This window comes from Pogoniulus pusillus, chromosome 3 (genome assembly GCF_015220805.1).
Source record: "Pogoniulus pusillus isolate bPogPus1 chromosome 3, bPogPus1.pri, whole genome shotgun sequence".
In the NCBI taxonomy this organism is placed as follows: Eukaryota; Metazoa; Chordata; class Aves; order Piciformes; family Lybiidae; genus Pogoniulus; species Pogoniulus pusillus.
Genome location: NC_087266.1, coordinates 10971294 through 10987907, shown reverse-complemented (window position 1 = coordinate 10987907; position 16614 = coordinate 10971294). Strand labels below are relative to the sequence as shown.

The 16614-nt window shown below is 38.3% G+C and overlaps 1 protein-coding gene across 1 annotated transcript in view; it reads right to left on the bottom strand.

The window, feature by feature from the left end:
* CEP295 (centrosomal protein 295) overlaps positions 1-16614 on the bottom strand; it is a 47025-nt gene that overhangs the window by 27774 nt on the left and 2637 nt on the right. The window contains exons 2-11 of the mRNA XM_064170032.1: positions 15827-15960; positions 14487-14687; positions 13025-13149; positions 12011-12104; positions 9927-10040; positions 8403-8543; positions 7051-7234; positions 4350-4541; positions 3212-3436; positions 1182-1288 (exon numbers count right to left, since the gene is read on the bottom strand). Of these exons, the coding sequence (XP_064026102.1) occupies positions 1182-1288; positions 3212-3436; positions 4350-4541; positions 7051-7234; positions 8403-8543; positions 9927-10040; positions 12011-12104; positions 13025-13149; positions 14487-14687; positions 15827-15934 (1491 nt within the window). The 5' untranslated portion in view covers positions 15935-15960. The remainder of the gene's footprint in view (positions 1-1181; positions 1289-3211; positions 3437-4349; positions 4542-7050; positions 7235-8402; positions 8544-9926; positions 10041-12010; positions 12105-13024; positions 13150-14486; positions 14688-15826; positions 15961-16614) is intronic.

The window sequence follows — 16614 nt, the reverse complement described above, 5'->3', positions numbered from 1 at the left end:
CATTTAGAGTTCCCCACATTTAAATGGTAATTCACACTGTACAAAACTTCAGAAATAGCTTACGTATAACCATTGTAAGAGCACTCCACAAATCTCTGAAGTGCTTTGTTTACTTTTATCCTTTCCATGTACGTGTCAGCTACCAATCTCTTACATCCACATGCAGGAGTAAGGTATCTACTTTTAGAGTAGAAACAAAGCAAAGTTTCCAGGTGGTGCAAACAACAGCCTTTAATGAGAGAGTCTCAACGTGGATGTCAGGAAGAGCAACCCAAGACAAAGCTAGACCTTAAGAACAGTTAAATGTGGACATAGAAATATATACACCCTGTCTGGTGCAAAGTGGGAGAAAATGAAAGTAACTACACTCTCAGAGGATCTGCTGCTCTTTTAACTAAAACAATACTGCTTTTGCCACGTTTTTGTGTCTGAAATTTCTGAACTGTAACTCTAAGAATTGAATTCCAACTTTATCAAAAAAAGAGAAAACACCACATAATAGCTGTTATGAAAGCATAATGAAACATGCAAAACATGTGAAATAATTCAGAGCCATTACATTCTAAACAAAACAGATATATACTGTTATAGGTACAAAATACTTTAAAACACACCAAACAAACCACACAAAAGCCAACTGAAGTACAGAAGGCAGGATTGGACAGGGCACTTGGTGCCATGATCTAGCCTTGAGCTCTGTGGTAAAGGGTTGGACTTGATGATCTATGAGGTCTCTTCCAACCTTGGTGATACTGTGATACTCAAGGTTTGCAATCTTTCCTGTTAGTCTAAATAAAATCCCACATTTTCCTATGCTTTGCACAGGGTTAGCAAAGTTTTTACAGAGTTGTGTATGGTTGACTACATCCTCCCTTAAGCAGAGATACTAATCTACAATCAAGGCTCATTTAGTCTTATGGTGGTGTCCCTTGCCTGTAGCATGGTACATTTTATTTTTTTTTTAATTGGGTATTCTGAACACCAGCTGGAGCTCAGCCATTTAAAAAAGTTAATACACAGATGTTAAGTACAGAAAATGTTACAGTAACAGTTTATTTCAAGTGTTACAAGCACATTAAAAGGGCCTACAGCTGCTGTGCAACCTGAAGCACAGTGAAGTCTTCTGTAAACTACGTTTTTTGCACCGTAACTGAGATAGGAATAAGTACACACACACTTACCCATTTTGGTTTCTCCTTTTCCATTCTAATTTTAGCTGCTTGTTCTTGAGGATGGAGTAGAACTGAGTTTTCAGCAGCAACTGTATTTTCCAAGATTTTCACAGTCTCTAAAACATAGACATTATTTAACTGTTACTGCAGTCAGGCAACATCTTGGATCTTCTATACATCTTGATTCACAGCTCCCCAACTCTCTAAAGACATATAAACTGCTCTTGAAAAGATTACCATCTTCATCCCACTACTATGCCTGCGTCCATGAATTGGAAAACCTTTTTTGTTGCTGTTTTGTTGGTTGTGGGGTTTTTTTGGGTTTTTTTCTTTTCTTGGCTGGGGGTTTTTTGTTTGTTTTTATTTGTTTTTGTGTTTTTTCTTTAATACTAATACATAAGGCCTTAATAACCCTTTATCATTCAGATCTAACAGGACAAGATTGTTTCTACCTTGATTACTTTGCAGCCTAATACCAAGATCACCTGAGGAAATAAAAAGTGACACATTGACCTCGTGGAACAAAGAAGGTCTGAAAATGGCACTCTCTGGGCAAATGATCTAACATTTGGCTGCACAACAAAAGCAAGTTTTAATCCTGTGCTATCAGCTTGAAATAGCAGGACATTTTCTACAGAGACATGTTTCAATTCATGCTATCCTTTCCAAACCCCAGGAGTTATGCCGGTGTATCCATGTACATGACTGAACTAAATCACTTAATCTCTTAAAAAAAACACAAAAACCCACAAGTCTCCTAACAAAATAAAAAGAAACAAACCAAAAAGCCAAAACCCATCACAACTTCATTGCTTTAATACTTCAGAAATCCCACTTAGCATACACCTTTACCAACTTCGGCATCAGCATAACCCAAAGAGTGCAAAGGATAGAAAAGGGAAGTAATCCCAAAATATTTTGGCTACTAAACAGAATGAAAAGTCTAACTACTATGAATTCTAGTTTTACAAAGAAGTATTCTAGAATGGTGCCTAGAAGCAGGAAAAGAACACGAGCTCAGACACATCAGTTCATGCTCATCTAGGTGACTGTGGTGGTTTAGGTGCTACCCGCCCCCCCCCCAACTTTGGAAATCACCCAGACTAGACTCAGCCAGCTCTGGAAATTTGAATGAAGCTTATATTTACAGCTAGCACAATATACAAGCAGATATTTACAGTATATACAGTTATAGACAGAAATATACAAGGTAAAAGGTAATACAGAAACACAACTCCCCTCAAAGAAACCTGAGTCACCAGGAGGGGCTCCCAACCACCTTTCCACCTTCCCCCACCCCTCTCAACCTTACCCCAGTCCCAAGGAAAACTGGAGGTTTGGCCAGGGGGTTAGGAAGCTAAGTGGATTAATCAGAGAGACAACAGAGAGTCTAGAGAAATGGAGCTCAGAGCTCCCAAGCAGAAGTGCCTTATCTGTGTTTGGATTCTTGTTCTTATACCTCTCAGCAAGCCTATGAGTGAAGTAGACATCACTTTTGTTTCTCTTTCACAGCCTGTAATCTAATTCTTCTCATCAAAACATTCTAGCTAGCTTCAGTACAGTGAGGATGCCTCTGCTAACTGCAGAGGGAACTGGATTAGATGACTTTCAGATGTCTACTCCAACACAGATTCTATGACTTCCAGCTGTGAATCTCTGAAGCATCTGGCTTTTCCAGATCAGCAGGCATAGAACTTCAATGCCAAAATTTGCCACTGGGTATTGTATTCCTGGAGGCAAACACCCATTAAGGCATGGCAACACCAACTCTTGACAACAACTTGGCCAATATTTTAAAGATACAAAGCTATTTTGAACACTTTTTCTTTACAGGATCTTAATGGGCAAGCTGGAAATAACAGCAAAACCCTCCCCTATTTGTGATCCACAACACACCATGGGCAAAGATAAGAGAACTTTCTGGCAACATGAGAAAAACAGGTCACCACTGAAAATTCATTAAACAGTTTTGTTACAGTCCACCATTTACAAATCTCTTTCTTCTGCACAAAAGACTGATGCAAGTATGCATTACATACCTTTGGCTTCACATGTTGTATTTTCCTGTTGCTCAGAGTTAAGTTCTAAACCAGAGAGTGGGTTTTCTTCACTAGCAATTGTGCCTGATTCAATTGTCTCAGTTTCACTCTGAATCTCCTTCACACTTTTTGATGTCCACTCCTCTTTTTGACTTCTAATCTTGTCCAACAATTTCATTAAGGCAAATTTTGACTGAGGTTGGTGAGATTTTGCTTCTTCAGTATCTATAAAGAGTATATGCTGTTAAGAGTTCTGGCTAGTGATTATCATTGCATTAAAAACCACAAAAACCCACATATTTTTTTGTACTTGCTTACACACTTGGACAAATTGATATCACCAAGTCTTAAAAGTTTAACAATAAGCTGCAAGAGAAGCAGTAGTTTATCTCTGTACAGTCTAAAAAGGAGGGTTAAGCTATTTGTAGTGTTTGACAGATCATTCAGGCTGTACTGTTGCAGAAATAAGTGGTACTATCCCCTGCAATTGCCTGTACGTTCTTGCTCTCTCCTTTGTATTAACACTGGCAACACAATGCAGCACAAACCAGAAAACTGAGTGTGCCAGCAAAAAGATGTGGCAGAAATGCTTGGCCAAGCAGCAAAGCTCACTAACACTCTTGTTCACATCAGATTATCCTGTACATGCCACATGCAAAGAGCACACACACACACAGAGTTTTTAAAGCCTACTCACAAGATGGAGCAACTCAATCACAAGCTTGAAGGTAAAGGACACACAACAAACACATTTTGTTAAAGTGAAGTTTTAACATGAAAAAAAAATGTATTTAAGTTCATATACCAGAATTATCCCATGATCTACAGATTGTATAGGAATAGTTGTGGCTACTAACAGTGTAGTTCTTAAAACAAAAATTATTCTCAGCATATTGATGAAGCACACTAGAAAAAGGAGTCACATTTTAAAAGTCAGCATCATTAGAGATTATCCATGATAAACATCACAGACCACTTGATACTGATACACAGACACTAAGGAATGTTAGTAGCTATGACATTTTAGTTAATACTAGATTTAAATTACCTCATATATTAAACTACTATATCAGACTATATAAAACTTCTTACTGTAAACACAAAAGCTTTAATTAAATGTAAAGTTTAAAAGCATTACTTTCTGATTCATTGGGGACCTCCTCTTCTACAATCCGTCCCAATTCTTGCTGCGTATTGGAAGCAGATTCTGGCTGAGTGTCACAAGCAAACTCTTGCTCCAAAGAGATATCAAGATCATTATCCTGACATCTGTCAGAAGGGGCTGGCAAAGGTTGTGGCTCAAACTGCAAAATCAGGTCTCCCTTCATTTCTAATGAAAACAACACAAGCACAGAAACTGAGTAACTGAATAAAAAGCAAACAACATTGCAAGGCTATACTCACTACAGAAACCTCTACATAGTTTCAGTAGCTTGTTTCACAATAGTTTTAATCAATTTTTTTTTTCAAAATAGATTTAAACTTGTTTAGCTCATTAGCCACCTGTTAATTCAGAAATTCTACAGGGTTTTCCACTAGAATAGGCTTTGTCTTTCAAAATAGAACTTTATCTGATGAACAGCTTTACACACAAAGCAGCACACAACAACAATTATACACAGGTGGATCCCAATAACTTAATCAGGGAAAAGATGTACCTTGACTTGGCTGCTCACAAGGTGTGATGGATGCACCTGACCTTCCCTAACCAAATGAGCAGCAGTTTGGTACAGGTTCTAAGTGACATAAAGGCCTGAGCTGTAGTCAGGCCAAGAACTTCACCAAGAAGCCCACAAAGGAGCAGAGCACAGTGAGCACCGATACACATGAGCTTGGGGCAAAGATAAGTTGTGGGTACAAGGAACCTCATGCATACCTATTCCACTGTGTGCAGTTTGTGTGACTATGAGTTAATCACTTTATCCCATGAATACAAGAGCCTAGGTGAGACAGACACCTTTGAGCTCTCCCTGCTAAGTACTGTGGCTGCAGGGCAGGCATCTCCCCTTGAGCTAGGACACCTCTCCAGGTTGCTCTTAGAAGGAACAAGATCTTTTACCAACAGCAGTTTATTGGACAAGCCAAATTTGTCTCCCTGGATGGCAAATGGACTGCAAGTCAGGCAACTGTCTCCTTGAGCAGGGATACCTCTAATTGTTAACAGATAGTAGCTGCTCAGCTTAAATAAGTACATTTCAAATAGAATGAATCACTTGAGAGTTAGAAAGTTGCACAACTTAGCATACTATTTGCTTAGCTTTATTTACTTAACACGAGTAGCTAGATTTGCCTACACCTTATGCTGCAAGCTGTAATCTTTCACCTAGATTTGTTGAACCTCTCCTGAATGTGTACCTGCTTCACCAAAATAGGGTCTCCTGGGCCATATAAAAACTGAAAGAGGCTTCAAGGCTACAGCCTTTGACAGCAGCTGCAACTAGACAAGACTTGGACTGCCTGAAGACAGTGAATGAATTCACTAAGTAGAGAGGTCAGACTGGAATCACTATTGGATCAAAGGGCACACAGAGGGTGTGAAGACTGCATGGTGGTGGTAAGCAGAGAATAGTCTGTAAGGCTATGATTGCCCATGGATCTCTCTGTTCAAGTTTGTTCATCCTTCCCTGGAGACCTGCAATTTAAGCTGATCCTGCTACTGTATCACTCTACTAAACTATTTATTTCTTCGACATTCAACACCTGAGACTCTGTTTTGGGAAACCTTGGGGTTGAACTTTGGTGCAAATGAACAAGAGACGCAGAGATGGAAGGTAAATGATTAATAGCATGCTGAACAAACGACTAATGAAATCAGCTGAGCTAGCTTCATTAGCCATAAACCACTAACCAAGTCTGAGATTAAGACAGGACCCAGCTGCACCTAGACTTCTGTCTGAGAAGTTTAGAAAGTAAGAGATTCCATTTTGAACCCTGTGACTGAATGAGAGGCTAACCTTTTTGCATCTCCGGTCTCTGTATAAATCAAGTCAAACCCAAGTTACCTTTGTACCAACATGTATATATGTTATATATGTTATATATCAAGCAGCCATAAGACTGGGCTGGACACTGGAGAGGCCAAGGAATCCAAGAGTTGGCTAGTGGAGGGATCAGGAGATCTAGGCCAGCTACAGGGCAGATTTATTGAGTGTCAGGGTCAACTAAGAAACACACCTGCACACACATGCATCTCAGAGACACCTGGCAACAAGAAGATCCAGGACCAGCTACTGGACAGACTTGAATATTTAAGGTCAGTTACCACTAGTATCCATAGCACATGCTTGTGTGTGCATATTCTCACATACCCAACTGGGTCTGTGTAGCAGCAACTGGAAGAGAGCAGCAGGCCTTGGGGATTCACATGCTCAGGAGACAGCAACTGGAGTAAGGACTGTAAGCCAACTGCTAGTAGAGTGAGTATCTAAAGCCCCTTAACTGAGTGATTCATAGCATACATTTGAGTATACCAGTACATATGTGGACAGCCAAGGTACATGGGGGGCTACAGAGTTCAGGGGGAGTTATTGAGTAGATTTGGTCCAATTGCTGGAGGCATTCATACTGTATATACAGATGCATATCCCATAACAGGACTTCATTCTAACCAAATAGAGCAGCAAACAGGATGAGACCATTTGTGTTCCTTGTGTCCAATCTGAGTGTTATGCTTCCTGTACTGGTCTGCATTGCCAGCTGTACAAAAGCATTGAAAGTCCATCCGTGTGTGTGCCCGCTGCAAATAAGCACATGGCCATCCTACCAACTGGAATAGGCAGCTGCAGCTGCCTCTCCTCTACTAGGCTATCAGATCTACCAGCCTCCAACAAATTACTTACTCTTGTCTTCATTGTACATATCTTCAAATGCAAACTCCAATTCTCTCTGCCATTCTTCTTTCATTTCCATGCGTTTGTACGCAGGCATGAAAAGCTGAGGTGGCATCTGCGCTACAATCTGTCTTCTACGCATCCGGTCCTTGTTCTGCATTTGCTCAAGTTCTTTCAGTAGCTTTTCCCTGTCCTTCAAGTATGAAGATGGGATAATAAACATTTGGTGTTCACATTCAGCCAGCTATACATCAGGACTGATAAAATTCTTCTGTTTAGTTACAATGAAGTTTGTTTAATCATATAATAATCCCTAATACTTAATGTCAATTTCAGACTTGGGAGAAGGCTGTATCCAGTCTTTAAGGATAAAAATCATCAATACTATCTACAAGACCTGATGTTGAATATCAGACCATACACCTCTAACCCAACTTTCCTCAACTGAATTAAACCTTCAAGAAAAGACTGGATGAGGCACTTAGTGCCATGGTCTAGTTGATTGGTTAGGGCTGGGTGCTAGGTTGGACTGGATGATCTTGGAGGTCTCTTCCAACCTGGTTGATTCTATAATTTTATGAGGTAAATGAGTACTTCATTTGGCAAGTTACTTTTGTTATTATACACTTCAGCAGTTGGTGCTTTTTTAGGGACATCAATTAAATTATCTTGGTACACTACTATTACATATGAAAATTACTTAGAAAATCCACAACGTCATCTGAAGTTTAGTTGTATTTTTATCTTTTAAGTTAAGGAGCACCAGTAATATTTTGACAGTGCCTTGTTTTAGTTGTTACACACCTCAGGGCAAATCACCTCAAGTCAGGACGCTTTTATAATTTCTAGCCTCCAGAAATATTTATTAAGGTTAAAGACAATATAACAAATTCCAGAGTATATCTCTAGTCAAAGACCTTTCTTCATAGCAGCTTTTAGGTCTTAAAGGAAACAATGTATTATTTCCAAACTTATACATTAACTCAATTGTTAAAACTTCGAAAAGTTTTCAAAAATAAGTTGTTGCTTCCTTAATTTTTTTCCTGATGAAGCACAGAATAATCAACTCCAGCTAAAGCCGATGTAGAAAAGCAGAGCTCACAACAGATTTTATAAGTTTAGCTTGACTATTACATGTTGGTTAATAGCTGGTCCAACAAAATACAACAAAAATTGAAGGATGTTCATTCATCCTGCCTCCTTCCAGCTAGCCAAAATAAATAGGGTTTGTTGTTTCAGGGTTTTTTAAAACATATTCTTAAAAATCCACTTAGTTCATCAATTTTCCTCCTGTAATGACAATTCCTTTACTAATCACTGATCACTTTGACATTAGAAACAGCCACAATTACTTTGCCTACCTGAGCCAAATGGACCTTCTTCAAGGCATGACTTCCTCTGAGATGTGCCTTTTCAAGCTGTTCTTTTCTCTCCCTCTCTATCTCTCTGTGTAGTTCCTCCAAACGTTTCCCTTCTTCTTCCGCAGCTAACCGAGCATCTGGCTGGCAGTCAATCAATAGTTTAGTCCATGAAGTTTAAGTTACCACCACATGGTAGTTTACAGCTTATGTAACAATAAATGAGCAATTCTGCAGCAAAAGCACTTTAAGACAAGACATATATTGCCATATGAACACCTTATAATTCTTGAGTGCAAGCAGGACCAAACTTGGAGAGTAAAAAAGAGGCATATTTACACATTCCATACATCTAAGTGTCAAAGTGTTCAGTATCAAGCTTTACTAGGAACAATCACCTCTATGATTTATTTGTTAACAGCAGAGTGGTTATTTTTTCCAGAATACAAAATAAAATTAATAATGCAGTCAGTAATTCAAATTGACTAGTTCTGTTTTGTTTTAAATAATGGGAGAGTGGAAACAATCCAGAACCATTTTCATTGCTGGGGGATAGGTTGGACTGGATGATCTTGGAGTTCTCTTCCAACCTGGTTGATTCTATGATTCTATGATTCATTTGAGAAACCAGAAATAACCTGCAGCTTTTAAATAAGGAATCACTAACACATGAACATCAGGAAAAGGTCAAGCTTTAAAAAAAAAAAGCAAGGTCACAAAGATTAACATTTTGGAATTCTCATGACAAAGCTGAACAAACTGCACGATTTGCTCTTACTGTCTAGGCCTAGCCCTTCAAATGTTAAGAAAAATGAAAACTTTATGAATGCACTGAGACAGCTTTTCTAGTCTAAAAGAGACTGCTTCAGCACAGGAACTTAGATTGTGGTCTCGTATCACAAATCAATCAAACTGTTTGGTTCACTTTTTAGTAGCAGGACCTTAATTCAATGATCAGCTCCAAAAACTAATCTTTTGCTCCACCTCTCACTTTTCCAGTTACACTCCTTCTCCTGATATGAATGTGGCCTTTGTCAGAGTGTGCTGTAAACTGGAGTAAACTTTCCCTTTGGTCAAAAATATATTCATCATTCTTTTTCCCAAGTTAGACTTCTGCCACTTTGGCAGGCTGAAACTGTTGACTGTATGAACAGATCAACACAAATATGAAGACTGAGAGTACATTGTTAAATATGGGAAGAGAAAAAAGAATGACAACTGCAGATATTGATTTAGCATAGGACACAAAACAGAAGATTGGAGCGTTCCAACATCATGCCTATGAACTCCATTACAAAGGTCTGTTCACATGGGACTGTCAGGTGTGATACCTGTCAGGAGCAGGTAACAGGCTTTACAAGTTTCCCCACCGAAGATCCTGATCAGTAAATTGTGTAAGGCAGCCATTAGACAAGTTCATCTTTTCAAATGAGTTCTAGAAAACTGAATTGCTGATATCCATACACTTAAGCAGTATAAAACAAAGACATATGGAATCATGTATAAAAAGCACTAGGAGCCAATCACCTGCTCTCCATCCACTGCTCTGTCTACATAAAGTTGGGAAATATGGTAACGTGTAACCGAAAAGTTGTCAGCACCAGAGGGCTTCACTGCAGGAGTCTTTTTTACTTCAAAATTCTAGGAAGCAAAAGGAGAATTACAGCTTTACCAGAGAACAGTATCTACAGCAAAGCAATTAAACAGAAGGTAAGTGATCAGTACACTCCAATTTCTATTAGTAGTATGCAGCAGTATAAAATGAAGCCCTCTCCCCTGCAATTTTCTCTCCTAATAACACTGCTGAAAACTTTACATACATTCAATAATAAAAGACACCAGCACAAGACAGATCTAGATAGCTTAACAACTGAAAGCACCTAACACCACCCCCTAAAGCAAATTCCTCCATGTAAACTGACATTTATCAGAGAGCTCTATCTCCATGTTACAGAAGCATTACCTTAAAAGCACTTGAATTTAACCTACTAATATTAAATCTGACTTACAACAGCTGTCACGCTCACCTCAAAGCAGGGCAACCATAGATCCACACCATAATAATGCCTACTAGCAAAATAACACTTGTCAAAAAAAAACCTTTATGAAATTTAGAACCCTTATCTTTATGCTTGTCCTGGTTAAAAACACCACAAAATAAGAAAGAAGTTATGCATTTGTAAAATGGAAAGAGTTGCTAGATGAGAACTATTACAATGGTCCTTTTGGCCATTATAGCATCTACAAACATGCATGTTAAATGCAGTTGACTTTCACCAATTAGAAATTTTTAACAGAAGCAACATAAAGCACATTCTGAACTGCAAATGTAACTGAAAAGCATTGCTGCACACTCTGATCAAGCTGAGCAACCATCTGAAAAATAGGAATAGTCAATATTTTAACTGGTAACAGCAGAAACTCTAGGAACAGGTCACATGAAACAATACTGAAAACAGCAGTGTGAAAGACTAAATTTACCTGACCCTACAATACAGGTCCTCAATCCATCTGTTCTAAATCCCAAACTGGCAAATGCTTCTCCAGAAATAACCACAAACACACCACTCCTTTACAACACTTGCTTTAAACCTCACTCATCCAACCTCACAAAAAGAAAATCCTTGGGCAGCCAGTGAGGGGACCTAGACAGAAACATATACTAATGGATACAGGTCAAAGTATATAGGCAACTTCTTCTAGTTAATCTGAAAACTGTGTGAGTGAAGCTTCACTCGTTTTTTTCCAGATACATCAGTACCAAACTCTTATCACCCAACACAACAACCTATACCTATGTGCTGAAGGTAGATGGGAAAAGCTCCAAGGACTATTATACTTCAATCCTTTATCTTTTTTTGCCAGTGGTCTAAACACCTCTGAATGAGAAGGTCTGAAAGAGCACAACACCACAAAAGGCAACTTTCCCTCTGCATTAACGAAGTTATGTTAAATTTGGCTAACTGCAAAGTGAAAATGCACATAACGCTCTACACCTGCACAAAACCTCTCCAAAATTAAAGCAGCAGTAAAGAGGTACAAAGTTGCCCTCTACAAAGGGTACAAGTGAGAACTAAAAGTATGTTTTTACCTACTTTCCTCCCCAGTAGAATCGGGTTCTGTACTATTAAAATTAAACAGTTTACCCCTCACAAAAAAAAAAGCCAAAAAATCCAATCACCTTCCACTCCAGAACTAAAAAGGTAGAACTTCCTTACTGTAGAACTTAACACAATGCTGCTACTGCATCATTATGAGAGAAGGCTGAAGCAGTGTTTACCTGTTGAGAATGATCACTGTGGAGTTTAATACCACCGTGGCTATTAAATGAAAATGAGGTCATGATAAAGTTTAATAGGCACATTAAGCACAAAAGTAAGATCTCAGATGACAAGAAATATAATTCAGATAACAAGAGCTCAGAAGTAAATACCAAAGCTTAGTAGTAAGAAGCCTGCTAACAAAGAATTCATTTTATTTCTGCTGAACTACTCTCTTTATAGTATGCAAATAGCAATTTAGGATATCCTGTTGTGAGGAGTCACACCAATAAATAATTATCTTGTATGATACCCTGAAATTGTGATCACTGTAACATCATGAATACAAACCTCAAGAGGATGTGGCAGAGGAGGTGGCAAGCTTGCAACTTTGGCTGCTCTTTGTCTTTCCACTTCCAGAGCATGTTTACGAGCATCTGTTCGTCTTGGGGAAAAACAAGAACAAAAAATACAATTAAAAACACAGAAACACAACCAAAAAACCCCAACAAACCAACCAACCAACCAACCACACACACAAAAATACCACCACCACAACAACAAACAACAGAGTAGACAAGGAAAATTATTCAAGCAACAATGACAGCAATGTGTAAAACAAAAGGCAAACCTAAAACCAGACAGATTCAGATGTACCTGAATTGAATGCTTGGTAGACAGGAATGGGTAAGCAGACTAAGCCATCAACAGAACCTATGCCAGAAGGCTGCATTGGAAAATTAATTTCTTGAAGCAATGCAAAAATGTTTATATACAGAAGCTTCTAAAGAAGAAACCAAAATCTGCTTTTCACTTTAGTTTTCAGAAAGTATTGAATCATTTCAATATGGTTTAATTGTTCAAATGATAGACAAAACTAAGTATTAAATCAATATGGTTCAGCTTTTCTCAAGTACAACTATCCCCAAGAGTGCACAAGTAATTTTTCATACCAACTCAAGAAAAAAATAATTAAGAAGGAAGAGCAGAACAAATACAGCATGCTCTATTTTAAAATGGATAACACTCCAAGAGGAACTGGCCTGAGAACACTTCATATGTTATTGAAGAGCTGTTAGTCATCAATCTAGATTGAACAGAGCAATACAGAGAGTCAAGATTCCCCATTCACTGAGTCTCTAAGGCCAGTCCACACACTTGACATTTTTGCCTTGGTTTTAAAACTCCAGTTCTTAAAATCCAGCTTTGATCACAAGAATTCCCTAACCCATAAGATACCAAGATTAAAAAAAAAAAAAAAACAACAAACAAGCAGTCAAAAAAAGCATCAAGATTTTTGCCTTTCACCTTGTGACACTGTAAAATGCATCCTATACTGAATAAAACTAGGTAACTATTGCATACCGGGCTTGCTCACGAAGTAATTTTTCTTTCTGATACTTTTGCTCTTTCAGGGCTTTCCTATGTCTCTTCTCTGCTTTTTGTTTCCTTTCCTCTGCTTGCTTTGCCAGAGCTTCTAAGTCAGGTTCCTTAATAATAAAAATATTGCAAGCACTTAATACAGGACTTTACTCATTTTTTATACTATTAGGGTGGTAGTTCACATTATGTACTCCTGGCAAGAACCACAAGTTCAAAATTACTCTGTACTGGATTAGAATAAAAATACTCTAAGTAACTTTTCCTTCTCTGTTATCCTCCTTGTTCTCTTATCTCTATAATCAACAGCAGCAAACACCCCACATTCCTCAAACAGCATAACTAAATATTGATGTGGAATCTTACCTTCTTCCTGCACCTCTTTGATAATGAGGGTAATATAATTACATATTTTAACCAAAAAAAAATCTATTTGCCATTGGAATGGGCTGCCCAGGGAGGTGGTGGAGTCACCGTCCCTGGAGGTGTTCATGAAAAGACTGGATAAGGCACTTCGTGCCACGGTCTAGTTGGTTGGATAGGGCTGGTTGACAAATTGGACTGGATGATCTTGGAGGTCTCTTCCAACCTGGTTGACTCTATGCAATGCTGACTACACTGCACAGAGGAAAACAAGCCAGTACTTTTTGGTCACGAATTATAACCATGCACAAATACAAATGATTCCTTACAATTAGGTCTCTGTTCCTACGACATTGGTACTACAGTTTTCCACAAACTCATCCATCCCAGCACAAGGAAGGACTTCACCAAGAAGTTGATTTAGAGACACTAAGGTATGGAAAAGTATAATTCTCTTTCACTGGGGTTAAATGCCTCACTAATCCAGAAAGTGAGCTAGTCTGCAAAATTCATGCAAGAAAGCTATGATATGGCAAATTTCTGCAAACGTGGTTCAGAGTCAAATCTATGGAAAATTTCTACTCAGCAACATCAATGATCCCTCCAATAAGAGTCTACACAAGTCACAAGATTTTAAAGAAAGTGAAAACAGTTTGCAGGTGCAGAATTAGGAAGTGACACAAATTCACAGCCTAGGTAAAGGCCTCTGAAGCCCCTACCAAGACTGTATGTCACTTGAACACTGAAAAGGGCAAAAAAGTGAATGAAAAAAGATATGATGCTACATGATCAAGGTAAAAGGTGTTACTGGCATAGCTGAAACTACGATTCACCATGCCACATAAAATAAAGAGTCTCAACAGTGAAAGCCTTAGCAGAGAGGCCTGCCTGACCATTTAATACTGGTCTTATGGAAAGATATCTGCATAAAAGTACATAAACGTTTCTAAGTTGCTAGTCTTAAAAACCCCTGTTGGTTTAGGTACCAAGACTTCAAGATCAAGAATACTAAAAAAATCCCATTTACTACCTTTCTAGAACATCAAGAACTTATCTGACAATAATATTAAGCTGTTGAACTTACGTTCTCCTTGGCTTGTCGGTGACCCTCACCAATTGCTCTTAAACTTGATAAATAGAGCTCTTCTAAGGCTTTCATTTTTTGATCCTGTGCTTTCTGCCATTCATCTCTCAAGGCCACCTCTAACTGATGTAGCTGTTCTTCTCTCTTCTGCTTCACTTTCTGTCTTATCTCCAAGGCAATATACTTCTGCTGCTCTCTAACCTGTAGAAACAGTGTTTGTTTTGTCAGCAACTTTAAAAAGCATGATATTTTCTGCAGCAACAACATATTCTACCCTCCTGTAAGCTTTTCATCTCATTTACTATTCCAGTAACAATCTGTACAGAAAATGAAGCTGCTGTTGCCTTTTTTCAAAATTAATATATTGAATAATAAATTTAATTTTAGTTAAATGCTTCACTTGCAGTCCAGAACTGATGAAACTGGCAAGTGAAATGCAAAAACTGCTTGGAATACCCTTCCCTCTAAAAATACAATGCTACTTAAAGACTCCTAGTACAATGCAACACAGCTCAAAGAAAATCAGCAGCTACATGGATAAATTAGTCCAAATTTCTACTTTCTACAAGTAGATGAAGGGTGGCAGACAGGAGGATGGAGCCAGCCTCTTTTCAGTGATACCCAATGGACATAAAACTCAATCACAGGAAACTGCATCTCAACATGAGAAAACCACATTTTTACTGAGAGCATGCCAGCACACTGAAACAGAGAGGTTGTGGAGCATCCTTCTCTAAAGATCTACAAAACCCATTTAGCTGAATTCCCATATGACCTACTCTAAGTGGTCCTGCTTTGCACAGGGGTTGGACTTGCCCTTTGGAGGTCCCTTTCAATTTCCAGCATTTTATGATTCTATATGTTCTGAAGAACATAAAGGCACACTGCTCAGACATTCTGAAAGGAGCATCACTTAAAGTGTTTCAAGCTATGACATTGCATCTATTCAATTTTAGTGAAAAGTAGCAGTTGTGACCATGTGGAAACAGTGGAACACTGTAAAAGGTATCAATCTTTACACAAGTGGCACATCTGCAGAAAAAAAAAGACAACTGCATGTTCACAGCCACATAAAAATGGTAGATACCAGGAAGCTGGCAAGGGAGAAGAGAATCTGAACAGGATGCCAAAATGAATCTAACAGAGAAGGTATCACAAACAAAATACTCACTTGGTAACACATTAACATGAGAAAAGGAAAGTCATTCACAAACTAAATATAAAACTAGTCTAAAATATTATGAACCTGAAATGTAGTTAACATGAAATAAAATTTTCAATTAATTTTCCTAAATTGCACTGTTTAATTAAATGTACAACATGAAAATACATAGGCATACTTGCTGTAGTCTCAGTTTTCTTCTTCTTTCATATTCTTCTTTCAGAAGCATGGTTTCTTCATTAGGACTAAGCCTCAGCTTCCCAACTTTGGCAATTTTCCTTTTCATCTTTGGAAACGCTGAATTATCAACTTCTAACGAGAGCAAGATGAAAAATAGAAACTGCAAAAATTAGATGGGTAAACCACATATGAAAAAAAAATAGGTATTGCCATGATCTTATAAATCTATAATAGTATCTATGAGTATGGGCTACAACTGTTCACTTCTACTTCAGTTGTACTCAATTCTCTGTCACTTTCACAACATACATTGTTTTTGAACTATTATGCTATGCAGCAAAATCTGCAACACTATTACGTTCGTAGTCTACACTGTAGACAAGACAGGCACACCTGCAAAGCAAACGCTGAACAGCATTCCAAACCTAGGATTTTCTTCTTTTAATCCTACTGAAAACAGCCACTACACAGTAAAGCAAGATGGTCACTTTGCTAGCTGCTTCTTACTGAAATATTCTCATAACACTCATAAGATACTGAATTTGGTAACATTTTTTGCTGCAGTCCAAGGCTTTGTGCCTTGAAGGCTGTGAAACTCCAACAGTCTGCATGCCAAGCACTTCATTTGAATGATAAAAATTCTGTCAGTGTGATTTTATTCAAGTTCTCTTAAGCAACCATTTCAAATGATGCTCCCCTGGAGATTTCACTGTGGATCTATAATCTGCTGTTTCTACAGACCATTTCTTGTCTTCACAGAATCATAGACTCAACCAGGCTGGAAGA